General features: G+C 39.1%; 1 protein-coding gene across 1 annotated transcript in view; it reads right to left on the bottom strand.

The window, feature by feature from the left end:
• Positions 1 to 2,187: 2,187 nt before the first annotated feature.
• The window catches only part of LOC145994179 (ATP-binding cassette sub-family C member 4-like), a 150,887-nt gene continuing 137,592 nt past the window's right edge, over positions 2,188 to 15,482 (bottom strand). The window contains exons 22-26 of the mRNA XM_083130276.1: positions 14,858 to 15,103; positions 13,024 to 13,196; positions 8,385 to 8,514; positions 6,328 to 6,438; positions 2,188 to 4,716 (exon numbers count right to left, since the gene is read on the bottom strand). Coding sequence (XP_082986402.1) covers positions 4,663 to 4,716; positions 6,328 to 6,438; positions 8,385 to 8,514; positions 13,024 to 13,196; positions 14,858 to 15,103 — 714 coding nt within the window. The 3' untranslated portion in view covers positions 2,188 to 4,662. The remainder of the gene's footprint in view (positions 4,717 to 6,327; positions 6,439 to 8,384; positions 8,515 to 13,023; positions 13,197 to 14,857; positions 15,104 to 15,482) is intronic.

The following is a 15,482-nucleotide window of genomic DNA, read 5'->3' on the forward strand; positions in this document are numbered from 1 at the left end:
CTGAGAGGGGAATCATTTGATTGTGTTCTCGTGAAAATCGTGTGAGGTGTAGTTGACGCCTGTTTTGTCTGTTGTCGTCGTACCTTGTCAAACCCAGCCGAGCATAGAATTGTTAGCAGTTGCGCAGGAACGTTTTTGATTTGGGAGACAACAAAGTTCAGCCTCCCAATATACAGGGTGATTCATAAATTCTCGGTACATTTTAGAATTTCACCGCGGATAAACTATAATACGGATATGGATAATTCACTTCCCTGCAAGGCGTTATGTGTGTTGCATAACTCTACGGCGGTGGTAGAAGTTGCCATTGAAAATTTGCTGTTAAAATCCACTTGTCGCCGTCGAGTTAGGCAACACACACAACACCTTGGATGGAAGCAAGTATTTCAGGATCTACATTTTTTGCCAGCGATATTACAGAGCATTCCCTGACATTCGCTACGAGACTCGGTGGCAAGCGCCCTGACATCAGCGCTGGTCTTTCCCGGTGAACGGGGTCCGCGACAGTCGCTAGAGTCGGCTATTAAAATTACAGTTTTCATATTGTGTACTAACCTTGACTGCAGAAGGCGTTGAAAATGATTTCGCTCTGCTGCAACACATTCCTGTCATCTCCCAAGGAGTGCAACTTACAAGTGCAAGTTCGTCTACTGTAATTCTCTCGATTTCACGTAGGCTACAATACTCTCTTTAACTCACGGATGGTGTGTGGATTGTCTTTGTATACTTCATTTTTTAGATTTTTACACTTTTTCCCCGTGACGTTATTATTTTATCATTTAAGAATTTCTTGTGAGAAGCGGTGGATAGATTTCAGAGGAGACTGTTCTAACCTTTGTCCTTTCTCATCGAGTTTTTCCTCAGTAAGTACACGTTGGTTTTTCTTTCCACTTTTATTCAGAACTGACCCTGTTACTCTGAACTTTTTTACGAGGTTTAATATAGTGGTCCTATGTGAAACGGGAACACCAGGAAATTTCGTTGCAAAACGTCGTCGCACTTCTCCACAATTACTCTTTCCGAAGTAACACTCGACAAGATAAATCCTTTGTCGTAATGTAAACTTTTGTGGTGCCATATTAAGCCACAATCTTCAACACACGGACACGACACAACACAACTTCCGAGGGAGGATTATACTGGCGTCAGTCTGCAACGTCAACAGAAAGGGAAAAAGAGTGAAGGCAAGGAAAGCGAAAAAAAACAGACTGTAGCGTGCGACTGTCGCGGACCCCGTTCACCGGGAAAGACAAGCGCTGACGCCGGGCCGCTTGCCGCCGAGTCTCGTAGCGAATGTCAGGGAATACTCTGTACATGCACATACATGGGCCATTCCATTTTAAAACAGGTACAAAATAGACCACAGAAACAAGCATCGCATAACTTTGTACTGCCAATAAAAAAAAAATATTAAAAAAAATATTCACAAAATTATTTTGAACTCTTGGCAAATTGAATTTTATTTAAAATTAACTATTTTCAATCTAATTTTAGCGGGTTTTAAAGACATGTAAAATTTAGAAAGAGATAAGTTCTAGGCTTCATTCCATCGTTTTTCACTCATTTTAAATCTTTTTTTGCATCATTATAAGGTTTTCCGAGAGCAATGATCAAGGGAGGTAACTGGTACCGCAATGTACTATTATAGGTTCAAGTGGCTTCCATTCTTTTGGATAGGACAATAATGTGCACAACATATACTTTTTCATTTAGCTACTAAAACGAAATTCTTTGAACGGCAGCATCTCGTGTCTGTCAACTAATTTTAGGGACGATACAAAGGGTGCTATTCGAATCCAATTTGGTGAGAGTAAATGTACTCCTGTACCCCCCGTTCGTAAATATTAATGAATACGAATGCACCTCAGTGGTAGAACATTCTTTACTGGTATAATCCGAAAATGTGAGATATGTTTGAATCTTTTACTTGTGAGCCAATGGAATCAACAATCAGTAGTGAAAGGTAAACTGAATAGTTGTGAACTTTTTGTGTTTAATCTCGTGAATTTTGCAGCCACAGCAAAATACAGCTTTTGAACCTTTTTTTTTTAAATACAACCTTCAAAGAGTGATAGACAAATTAAGAAAATAGAACACGATACACTTTTTATTACTGTCACAAATCCAGAATTTTTAGTTCAAACATTTTCTTCTAAGAATATTATTTCTGAACATTTAATACACGAATAGATTAATATAATAAGACATTTATTTGAACTTGTTATATTTTTACATTCTTAATATATAAAAACTATAACAGTGTCCAGTGGGCCTCATAGACTCATGTTTATTTAGAATGCTTATATTGTATAAAATATACATATAAGGTTACGTGAAAATATTAACTCGTGAAACAACATAATAAAAAAGTTATTTGATTTCATAAAACTATTTGTGAACTTTTCAGATTTATTGAAAAGTCTTCATTGTTTGATAAAAGACCTTATTGTTCGAGGGTAATTTAAGTTCGTATCGTTGGATGAATGAAGCAGAAAGACACGGTTAACTATTTGTACAGTGGGATCCATGAGTATTACCGTGCAAATTGTCCATGACTATTTTCATTAATTGTTTTCTTACATCCTATGTGTTTTAAGCAATGGATTTTCATGTATGCTGGTGCAGAAGTTTCCAACAACTTATTCTGAGTTTTCTTTTAATTCTTGAAACTCTTATTGAGTAAAATAAAGTGCACTAACATGGTGATGGACAATTTGCACGGTAATATTCATGGATCCCACTGTACATTTATTAGTTCTCTACATTGAAATGCTAGTGATGGACAGTTCGAAGAATGACATAAGTGTAAAAGTCTAATTGAAAGGTAACTTATGAAATAAGATCTATGTGTATGTTTGTAACTGAACAAGATGGACAAGTGCTGACTCTGCTGTATCAAATAATAAGCAAAGCCCAGAGGTTTAGGTGTTACCGCAGGTAACAGAAAATGTAAACAATTAATAAGTTGTTTCAATATAATAACAACATTGTTACATTCGTTAACAGACAGCGTTGCCGTCGAGTATATATTGCAGAGGACATTTTTTCTGCAGCTGACAGAGGGAGGCCGTTCCGCTACCCTGAAGAGGTAACAAGAGGAGATTGTGCCAATCCAAGGGAAGAACGGGGGAAGACTTTCGGGAAGGTGTACATCGGGGTAATTCATATGCCTGTTTGGGGGTCCTGTTACCGGTCAGACCTGCCGGTACAGGCATTCCGCCTAAAATGGGGATACTATTTCCCTGATGCAACTAGAGCTAGACTGCAAAGCCAAGGCTGTTAACTACAAGTGAGACCGGTTAGGTAATAAGACGAAAATATAGTTTCTTGGTGAGATTCGTGAATTGGATAAACATTGCTCCAAAAAACTAAGTTGGCAAAAGTAGTCACAAAGGCACAAACGTCAAAGTGAGCAGAGAAATGAGTGGTTCTTATTCTTCCCCTTTCAACCTCCATTGCAAAGAAACAGATGAAGAATTTACAAGGCTCGACCACTATTCATTGGATTTTCGTGGTAACTGTCTCATGACTGGTAGCTCTTTCTAGGAGTGTTTGTGGCTAAATCACTGAGCGGATTAAGAAATAAAGAAAACACGAGATGAACAAAAATCTAGATCGAAGGCATGTTTTTTTTTGGGGGGGGGAGATGATAACGTCAGGCATAATTGTCGTGCTGACCGCTGGTAACACTTTTGAAAAAGTCACACCACGCCACTGGCAAAGCCTATTATACATCTCAACTGTGTGCTGTTGTGGTAGGTAGCACAAACACAGTAAGAAACGTTCGCCCCAGTAGCAGACAGAAAATTTATTCCAACTTTTAAACTATAGTCGTTACCTAACACCGGTATCTGGAATGCTGTGTATAATCTAAGATATTCGTGGGAACTTTCAGCGCCTTAGGCTGTGTCCGAAAGGTGCAAGACTACTTGAAGCGATCATTCTCCGACAGTGATCTCGCAGTGCAGTCTGGGAGTCTTGGACTGGAAGCGAAAATATTTCGAATTGCACTTCGACCGCAGCGCCAAATACGGTCAGTAGATAAAACAAGGACACGATGTTTTCCCCACGTTCCAAACACCATAGAAATCACATACCGTTTCAAGAAGTTCTTATACTTGATTTCCACGCAATAGAAGAACTAAACGAACATCTGGCTGACTTTCCACTGTCACGATTTCAAACAAGAGAACAACGAGTGCAGAAGTAAAGAAGACTACAATCTCGCTTGATGCAAGCTACGTGCTCGTTTAATTGGCGCCTTCGAACTGCACTAAGGTTGTTTCTTAGGTAACGTCACTTCCGACAAGACCATAGTTCTTTTCGGACCTTTCGGACAGAGCCTTAAAGTTCATCTCATTACTGAAACACTTCCAGACTAGCGGATCTCTTTCAATAGGCTCTAGAACCAGACATTTCATGTTTTCACCAATTGGAAACCCTGCAAGAAGAACAAAAATGCTTAACCTTGTCTGTCTTCTTCTGCCACAATGTACGAACTTTATGAACTACCCTCGTACATTTGCGAAATTATGTTTATAGTTCTACGTTGACTATTGCTGCTTATAGCGACAGGACAGCTCGCACGCCAGTTACCAAATAGAGGACATTTGGTTCGATTCCACCGTTCCTTGTCACAGGAAATTTGCTTGAAATTGCAGGTCATTCGGATGCTTCAGATGAATCTCGTCGTAGCGCCAAGGTTCTGGAGTATGACTGTAAAATATTAAGTATACATGAATATAATAACAAATCTAGAGCAAGAAAAGCAACATTATTCATCCAGTACCATAGCCAGTTTCTTTAATGAGAGAGAGGGTGCAAAATCCTGGGGAAACAGGGGATTTCCCCCACCAATAATCTTGGCCTTTCAATCCCTCCCACCAAAAAAATTCCTTTTGACTTCCAATATGTACTTTACTATAGATAATATCGAAAAACATACAAAATAGTGTGGTCGTGAGTGTTGAATGCTGCTATAAAGCTCTCTCTCTCTCTCTCTCTCTGTCTGTCTCTTTCTCTCTTTCTTTCTTTGTCTCTCTCTCTCTCTCTCTCTCTTTCTTTCTCTCTCTCTCTCTCTCCCATTAACAGATATTCACCAGTAACAATACGAGCAATAAAAGTAAAACAAGAATGCAAGCCAAATATAAATACGAAATCTAATTGATTAATATTAATTGAGAGCAAAAACTAAACAAAAACTTAAATATACCTAGGTAATAAAACAGTTTCAGCTTTTTTGTAATTTATTGACATCTTTAACCAGGTTAGTAAAGGTCTTAGTTTGATACTTTCTAAATATTTCGCATATATATATATATATATATATATATATATATATAGGAAGCACCCAGGAATTTTCAATGTGGAAGTTTTAACCAAATGAAAAATACAAATAAAAAAAACACTAGTGTGGTTCTTATTCTCAAGCAACAACTTTGGTACGGGATGAATTGAAGGATGCAACGATTGGTAAATGCTGCTGTGCCGTTCCAAACAGAGTTTCCTGTTATATGAAAATGATTCAAGGATGAGAAATTTCCACTCTAAAATTATGGGGAAAATGCAATTCTCTATTTAATATAATGGGCTAAAGGGGGTTTGGTCTCCATAACTCTCCCCCTTCGGTGCGCGTATTTACAAACCCTATAGTACTGCAGAACCTCCAGCGATATTTGGCTTCTGATTGGCTGCCATTCCGGAAGTTGATGCAGCGTTCCTTCAAGTTAACGCTAGATGGCAGGGTTCAAATTAACAGTGTAGATTTCAGATATCCATCCCAACAAGATAAGAAACCCACTTACAATAAGGTTCATTTTTTAGGAAAATTATTTAAATTAATGTTTTAGAAGACTGAAATCAGAACTCTTCTTGAAGCAAATTTTTCTATTTAAAGTCACTATATTTTATTATGTAAACGTATATTTCTTAACATAATTTCGATAATCTACAAACTTTAGTACTATATAATCACAAGTCTACTATTTCCATACTTTTGCTGTAAATGAAGAAACAAGGAACAGTGGACAGGGAACACAAACACTTTTGGTTCACACAGCCAATAAGAAAATGCTATATACCTCTGCTTCTGCAGCACTATAGGGTTTGTAAATACGCCTTCGGTGCGCCCATGCGCCTAATGTTAGGAAGGGAGGATTTATGACATTTGTGTGTGTGTGAACCTTTAACTCAAGTCTTTGCGCCCACCCATTGTTTTCCAAAAGTTGGCACCACTGGTTAAGAATGTTTTTCAAAAGTTTCCGGAAAGTGATTTTTTTTAAAGATTATTAAATTCAATGATAATTCACTTTATTTGTCTTTACTTACTTCTTGTGCCGTCCCGAACAGCCTCTCAGCTGTCGCTGGACCACACTTTCCCACCATTGCTGTTAAGTAACTCGTTTCATCCTGTAGCAGAATATATGGCCTGCTGTGTTCCTAAAAACAACCAACAGATGGCAGCATATGAGACTACATTAGTCAGATACATTTATTATGCATTTATTCGTTCTAATAAGAAACCTCTACCTATTCATTAACCAGAAACTATTGTATGTAGAAATATGAAACTTAGTGAACTAAGAAAAACCTGATAATATCTTGTCGAGACATAAAATGTCTCAATTCGCGCATTTATTTGACTATAGCGTCTCAAGATAAGAAACGTAGCGTGTTCGTCGGTTACAAACGAAAATTCTTTCTAACTGCAAATATAATAGCACCACATGGTCTAATATTCTCGTTTAGCTTAACTGGAAAGAAGTCGTTAACTCAGAAACCACTAGATATACAAATATAAAATAAAATTTAGTAAAAAGAAAATTAGAAGTAGAAAAGTAAATTATGAATACCATGTGTCGTAACCAATAAATCATAAATATATACCGATATATCAATTGATTGGTTAGAAATTACTGCAAAATGGAAGATAAAATTACTGGAGTGAGGATCGAAGCATTAAGTATGACATTGAACAGAAAGGAATGGAACGAAAATTAACCATTGTACAATTAATCGGAAACAATAAATATTTCGTGTTCGCGTACAGTGTTAATTGGACATTATCCATTGTCTAGTACCTTTATCTACACTTATTTTTATGTTAACACTGCGTTTAGGAGGGTACCACTTCTCTTGTCATCAGATGAACACTGGCAAGAGGAAGTTGTTTACCTCAAGACGAGGAAAGAGGTATGCTCTCGAAACTTAGTATTAGAATAAGGTCGTGTCCGAATCTGCTTAGAATAAGACAGTGTCCGAATCTGCTTAGAATGAGGCCGTGCCCGAAACGGCACGCTTCCATGTGCCGTCGACGGGTTCGAAAGTACGTGGTTTGGATCCCACTTTATACTGTAGGTCCAGTCCTGATTAGCCTTTCAGTGTAGAAAGTAGAGCCCGCCTCTAGCACTTATGCCCTGGTACAAAAAAATGAAACCATGGCGTCTGTTTGTGGAATAATGGTTGCCCATTGTTTCTTGCTGACGAAAAAATAGTTCAAATTTGAAATTGGTGTATGATGATAACATCCCGGGAAACGCTTCATTCTGCCATTGATCACGCTGTCTTACGCTTCCAAAGAGTCATTCGCGATGACGGTGCACATATTAAAAACTGCTGTGATGACAAACTGAGGCCGTGCCCGAAAGGTGCAAGTCCGTACTTGAAGCGAGCATCCTCCGAGTATGGTCTTGGAGTGCGGTCTTCAAGTCGTGGACTGGAAGTGAAAGTCTTCCGAATTGTACTTCGACTGCAGCGCCAAATACGATCCGTAGATAGAACTGAGGACACGTTGTTTCCCTCGCGTTTTAAACACTTGTTTATAACCATAGAAATCACATAGCATTTTCAAATGTTCGTACCCATACATTTCCATACATTAGAAGAACTTTAACCAATAACTTGCTGGCCCATAACGCATATTTAACCCGTGTTGCTGGCTTTCTGTCTCCGCGATTCAAAACAAATGAGCAACGAGTGTGGATATCGCGTGACCTAGTCACCAGCATTTTTGCTGAGAGCTGCGTACTTGCGTGCTTCTGTTCTTGGCGCTTTCGAACTGTACTAGGTGACGTCACTTCCGTCAAAACCACACTTCAAGTATGTACTTCGCACCTTTCGGACAGAGCCTCAAAATAACGTTTTGCTTGTCCATCCTCTGGTTGTTGTTAATCACAGCGCCACATTTCTACCTGGTGGTGAAAATTAGAACTATTTTTTTCGTAAGCATTCGCTTCCCCATGATCTCCATAGCCTCTGTACCAAGTTTCACCGAAATCCGTTGCTTCCAGCGGGCTCCAGAGGGCTTTGACTACACGAACTTTAATTATGAGCACCTCTTACGAGGATGGAAGTGAGCGAATCTAATATTTACAACACAATCTTACCACCATTCTACCATCCTCAAGAACGATGACTTTGTCCGATTCCATGATGGTCTGCAGCCTCGTGGCGACGGTGACGATGGTGCGGTCAGAGAATTTCTTCCTGATTATCCTTTTAATTGTTTCCTCCGTCCTACAAGAGAAATAGAATTAAAGTATACACTGTAACAAAAATGTGTTTACGGTGATGTATTAAAACATTTGGGCCCCTAGGCTATCCTTTGTTTTGGGCCCTGTCGACATTGTTATTATTAACAGTTTTCTTATCATGCTACTTCACTTCCACTAATTGCATGTTCTGTATTAATAGCACTTGTATGCTTTAAAATATAGACTCATCTGATTAAAAATTATTCATTAAACTTCAATATAACAATACGAGTACACTTATTGTAGATTTAACAAGAGAATACTCGCCAAAAAGTGTTTCCTTCTGGCTTTATTAAGAGACTCAAAGTCATTTTCTTGCAGTATATCAACATTCGCTTTGAAGGATGCCAAAAGTAGAAAGTCTGCTATCCCATGCTGCATTCCTGAGAACAGTTTTAATTTCTTTTAGAATACTGAACGACCCCTCTCCAATGGCCCGCAAAAATTCTGAGCTGTGTCAAAATTTGAGAAAGTAACTTACTTCATTTCATGAAGGATACAAATAAACAGACTTGACATGTTGTTTTATTTTGCGATTATCACAATATTACGGAATTTCATTAGTCGATGGTCTTTGTTACTTTTTCCTTTCAGGCCCAATTCCTCCCCCCTCTGAACTTGCGGATCCTAGGCTATTCGCGATTAAAATTATCCGATATGACATCTGGTGGGATTTTCCGGAACTACTCTATGTAGGATACTATCTTGTGTTGAAGTCGTTCAAAGCATGGCAAATGTTCGAAAGAGTAACGTCTACTGTTCAGTTTTTGCTCTAAATCATTTTGTGGGTCAGGACAAGTGAAAAGTGAATAAACAAAATTAAATTTGTAAATAAATCACGGAAAACAGAATTGATTGACAGAAGAAGATTGGCATAGGGGATAGCATTGAAATGCGGCAAGGAAATTGCGAAGAATGCGCGAGTCTGTTCACTTTCTTTTCCGAAAGACGATTCGATTTCCATGAAATATATTAGGAAAACATTTTTGCCCGAAAAGTCATGAAGCGTCTTGCCCAATGCATCCAGATAAACAATGCATTATGTATGAAATTTGGAACATGTGCAAGCCGATTAAGTGCGAAGATGGAAATTGTTTGAGAATTAATTAATGTCTGTAAGCATAAAGATAACCAGAAAAAGAATTGAATTGAATTGTGTTTTAAAACACCATTAACCCTTGTTTCCATGTTATAAAAAACTCAATTTGCTAATTTTGCCGTTTCATTTAGTAAGTTATTTTTCAGTGAATATAGCCTCGATGAAATTGTGAATTCTATTTTTATTATCCTGCTTTGAAGAACCAGCGCGTATACATTAGTTTCGTCTGCGTTTTCCGTGTTATTTTTGCCTGTCATAATTAAATTTTTCGTTCTCAGCACATCTTCACCTTCGTTAGAGTTCCTGGCATTCACATCGCATTCGCAATGTTTAAGAATATCGCGTAATTTAAACGTTTCCCCCATACCCACGCTACTATTACGTACTACTATGAATGTAAACAAAGATTTATTGTACATAGAGCGGCCATATTGGAAGCGACACTAGCGCTCAGGTGGTAATTTTAATCGCGAATAGCCTAGTGAAAAATCCTCCCTGGATGTTGTAAGCCCATACTGTAATATTGCTCATGAATGACGGATGAAGACTCAACAGACAGGTGACTCTGGAAGGTTCTGCCATTGGCTGGGCTTCTGCGCTGGTCGAGCGAGAAGTTTAGCGTGGCAGATCCTTGCCGACTACGAGAGACTTCTGACGTACTGGACACTGGCTGGACAGGCTGAGTATATTGCATTACAGTCTATCGCCCTTTATAGGCCCTCATGGCCGGGTGTAATTTACCTAAAGTCTATTAATTTATTTTGAGTTCTTAAAAGTGCAAGAAAAGGAAATTGTTTTAGTTTAGATTTTTTTGGTGGATTGCTCCGGGTCATGTTGGCTGTGGGGGGTTTTGGGCTGGGTTGCGATTTGCTCTGACTCGTGTAGCCTTGACTTACTGACTGCTGACTATCAAATGGGACATATTAAAATATGTTAACTGGGAGAGAGTCCATATACATTTCTGTTCAATTATTTATATTTGGAAAGTATAAGTACTAATATGTTTTGTAATAAAGATTGGGTTAACGAATATTAAGTCTAAATTGTATACTTTAAGTACCTAATATATGATCATCCACTGCGCCGATAAGACAATCCTCGTCTCACTTCTTTGGTATTAAAGGGGAAACAAGAGACGTAGAGGATTATAATGTATTTGGACAATAGAACAAGCTCGAAATTTCATGCAAGTTATGATTTATGACCAAACCACCTTTGTAGGGGAAATTGGCATTCCAAAGACAAAATCGCACAAAGGAACTCTATAGCCCGTCTGCGTCAGTCGGCACATTCAATCCAAGTGCGCGAGTCCAGTGGCAAGATAGGGGTGACCGCTGCTGGTTGAACGCATGTGGGAAGCAGGTCTTGTTTCTTGCATGTATCTACTTACTTTCCCCTTTTGAGTTTGGATTCGTTCACTCAAGCCAGACACGACGAACAAACTCTTGTATCAGAATGGCTTCGTGAATGCACTATGCTTATGGGTGTTTTAAACACAAACCCTTATGAACAGGCAGAAAAATACAGAGCAAGTAAAATTCGTGTGGGTATTAACGTGTCTGACAAATTTACAATTCATGATGGGTTAAAAGAAGGAGATGCATTATCTCCATTGCTCTTTAATTTTGCCTTAGAATATGCTGTTAGGAAGGTAAAAGAAACTAAAGAAGGACTAAAATTAAATGGTGTGACTCAGTTGTTAGCATATGCAGATGATGTAGACTTATTAGGGGATGATATAAATACAATTAAGAATAATGCTAAAATATTTTTCAAAACTGCTAAAGAGATAGATTTGGAAGTTAACAAAGAGAAAACTAAATATAACTTACAGGCCGAAACCAAGTGTTAGGTAATAATCAAAATCTAATTATTGGTATCAACTCGTCTGAACTAGTTTCCAAATTCAAATACTTAGGAGTAATATTAACAAATGAAAATGATATTAAAGAGGAAATAAAAAGTAGGCTTAATTCAGGAAATGCATGTTACTTCTCTCTTCATAAACTTTTGTCTTCTCGTTTAACATCTAAGAAACTAAAAGTTAAAATATACAAAACAGTAATTTTGCCTGCAGTATTATATGGGTGTGAAACTTGGTCCCTTACATTGAAAGAGGAACATAAATTGAGAGTATTTGAAAATAAGATCCTTAGGAAAATATTTGGACCTAAAACGGATGAGGAGACAGGTGAGTGGAGAAGGTTACATAATTTAGAACTACACAATTTGTATTCATGTCCAGATATTATTAGAATAATTAGATCAAGAAGACTTAGATGGGCAGGCCATGTGGCACGAATGGGAGAGGAAAGAGGAGTTTACAGGATTCTTGTTGGGAAACCTGATGGTAAGAGACCTGTAGGAAGGCCAAGACGAAGATGGAGGGACAACGTTAAGATGGACCTAAAGGAAATCGGTAGGGATGGAAAAGAGTATATAGATCTTGCTCAAGATAGGGACAGATGGAAGGCCTGTGTTGCTGCAGCCATGAACCTTCGGGTTTAAGAAAACTAGAGAGTTAGTTAGTTAGCAACGGAAATTTCTATTACTTTTTTTAAAAAATAACGAGTATATGTGTGTTTTTAATGCTTATGTGTTTTCTGTATGACGTGTATCATTAAATCACAATAATAAACATGCATTAATTTTTCGCACTATTGCCAGTCGATATTCAAAATCTGCAGCGGTATAGTATAGTCGACCATATATTAGAATGTATTGCATAGTTATTCATCCTGTTACCAGTTGAGCCTTCTTTAGGAAGGCCACTCCGATGCAAGAATTAATTAATATTAATCCAATCCTGCATTAAATAATAAATTAAATATTTAAAGATCACATTTCATAGCTTATCGTATTTGGATTCATGGCCTTCTTACCTAGTATTTGCAAAAAATAAAATGCTAGTTCCTGAGGAAAAGGCTGGCGCCTGAAATATTTTTAGTTTTTCCTACCCTGGTTACAGTGGCGGCGATTGGGTTCCAAAACTGGGGGGTGGGGGGAAGGTGACAAAAAGACAGTTTACTTTCCCTTCATAGATAAGGTTTAGCATAGTTTGCGAACAAAAGTGGCAAAAAGCGGAGGGGGGAAACTGCCCTCTCGTCAACCCTAATCGCCGCCACTGTCTGAATCGACAGATGAATGTGAATCGAATGCAGCGGAAAAGTGGAGCCCACTGAGACGTGGAGAAATGACCCGTTTCCGGCGTCTCGGTGGGCGATAACCTTTAAGATAACCTGCAGACTTCTAGCTGGGAATTCCGTACTTCGGCTCCACTCGTTTCACTGTAGTGGGCGTTACACCATTTGATTTCCATAGAAGCAGACGGCAGAAGTTCTGTTGTTTTCTTTTTCCGCGTCTCACTGGGCGTTAAGCTTAACTCGTACTCACCCTTCGTCAATGCGTGAGGCCATCTCTTCCACTACAAGGATCTTGAAGTCGTTGAGTAACACTTTGGCGAAGCACATCAGCCTCTTCGTACTGTTGCTGATGACCTGGTATTCTTCGCTTAAATTTGAATTCAAGCCTTTTGGTAGGTCGCGCACATCCCGCGCCAAGTTTACCTGTTGAAATGAATGAAATCAGTTTTGTATACATACACGATGGGAACATTCCGAAGATATGCCGGTTGGTTCATATTTGTAATGTGGCATCCTGGAGATCATGTAGATTTCTCTGTGTTTGTGAACCTCTTTTTATTGAATCTACAAGGTTGATCTGGCGACTGTGGAGGCCATTGGAGTGCGTAGAAGTAATGTTTGTCACGACCCGTACTGTACGGCAAGAGAGTCATTATCCTGCTGCTATGAACGCGTTCCGAAAATCTTAACGAAACGAACGAATCGAACGAAAGTAACTGGGCTCGTGATCCTGGTGAAACCAGTTATTTCACAGACTAATGGGACGCTCTAGACGAAAGCGCAGGCGCAGCTCTTTGTTTATAGAAAGTCTCCGCATGGCGTCCAGCGGAAGGCATGTCCTTCTGGCAGAAATAAACTCTACTGCGGACACTGTTACTCATGTAAGAACAGTTGAGTAACACTCATCTTGTGCATGTTGCTTCACAACGCTCTCTGTTCAAATTATAATATATTTTCCGAACTAGTGCGCGTTGTCTGCAAACAGCAAACGATTCTCACCTAATAAACCAGTCTCCTTTTCCGAGCGTTTCGTGCGAGAACAAAGTTCACGAATCGCACGATAATCGACTTAAGGAACGCCATAACGAACTTCTCAGAGTTCACGACAGGACTTGTGGAACGGCCAGTGGCCATAACTCGTATAACGCGTTATACTTGTACGACTTAGTTCGATCAATGGTTTTAGGAAGGCTGTGTCTTGTATCAAACATACATTGTTACTTTCATTTGAATAGTTACTTTCTCAACAAAAGTGAGAAGAATGACAGCTTGATTGCAGGAAGTAACAAATCTCGCCTGGTTCGTTTCTGATAGAATTTGTGTTAGTCTGGTTTCTAGGGGTGTGAAGTGAACTTGTAACTACACTCAGGGATACGAAATTAGGAAGGTGTAGCATTTGCGCTGTTGTCAGATCTCCCTGTTCACAACTGGATTCATTCGGGAATTTACAATAATAATTGGTATAATGGGCAATCTGTTTTGTAATGGGACCTCCCCAATGCCGTATCGCTTTGTAATCAAGTTGTTGCGAGTTCGATACCCGGTGGAGGCACATAGTTGTTCGTATCTCACTTGAAACTTGAGTTTTTGGCCTATCTTCGCATAGATCAGACTTTATAAAGTCTGAAGTATATTTTTAATGAACGATAGAAAAATTGAATCGATAATTGTTGGAAGAAATTCCATTGTAGGAAAATTTGACGCTTGGAGTTGGCAATGCTGTATGACAGACATTGCCACATCGTGCGATGGAACCAAGGATGTTTGGCCCCCGCTCCCTTTGCCTTTGACACATATGTCACCAGCGCCCTCTTGTCCAGACGCTTCGTTTCGTGACCGCCGGTATATTGTACGGTCAAAGGCAATAAAAATGGGATACCTAGATCCTAAAACACTCGCTTCCTGTAAGGCGTTATGTCTGTCGCCTAACTCTACGTGATGAGTGGATAGTAACAATAAATTTCCAATTTCCACCGCCCTAGAGTTAGGTAACATACACAACGCATTGCAGTGAAACCAATATTTCAGGATCTAGGTGTCCCACTTTTATTGCCGGTGACCGTACAACGCAAATCTTCCCTCACCTCTTCGAGAGCTTTCCACAGATCGTGGTCGACGTGTCTGTTGAAGGGGTCGAGGTTGAACCTAACGGTTCCGCTGAAGAGAGTCGAATCTTTGGGAATGACCGCGATGCTCCCTCGCAGTTTGTGCAGCCCGACGCTCCTGATGTCGACCCCGTCCACCTTGATGATGCCTTCGGGTTCTGCCATCCTCAACATAGATGTCACTACTGCCGATGCTTCCCCGCCTCCTCTGTCCACGATTCCGATCTGTAATGAAAATGAATGCTTAATACCGTTTGTACACGATCCAGTATATTTTGAACAAATACAGTGACTAAAGCCTGAATCACACGGGACTGGATTTTCAGTGGGAATGCCCTAGTTGACGCTGGACTGGATTCCCATCTACTACTTTTCGCTTCACGCAATATTTGTTACCCTACTTGTCGGTATACTTTTGTTCCCACAAGACACTGCGCAGAGCAAACAATCTAAAAAGATGGACGAGCAATTTGAAGAACATTGTAGGAGAATTACTCCTGTTATTAATAATTGAATTAAAATAATTAAAATAAAAGTATTTATATGTACCAGAAATTGGCTCGAAAGAAAGTATGTACTCAAGATTTTTAATGAACTCTAGTAT

The sequence above is a fragment of the Lepisma saccharinum genome, chromosome 10 (genome assembly GCF_977018435.1).
Source record: "Lepisma saccharinum chromosome 10, izLepSacc3.1, whole genome shotgun sequence".
Classification (NCBI taxonomy): domain Eukaryota; kingdom Metazoa; phylum Arthropoda; class Insecta; order Zygentoma; family Lepismatidae; genus Lepisma; species Lepisma saccharinum.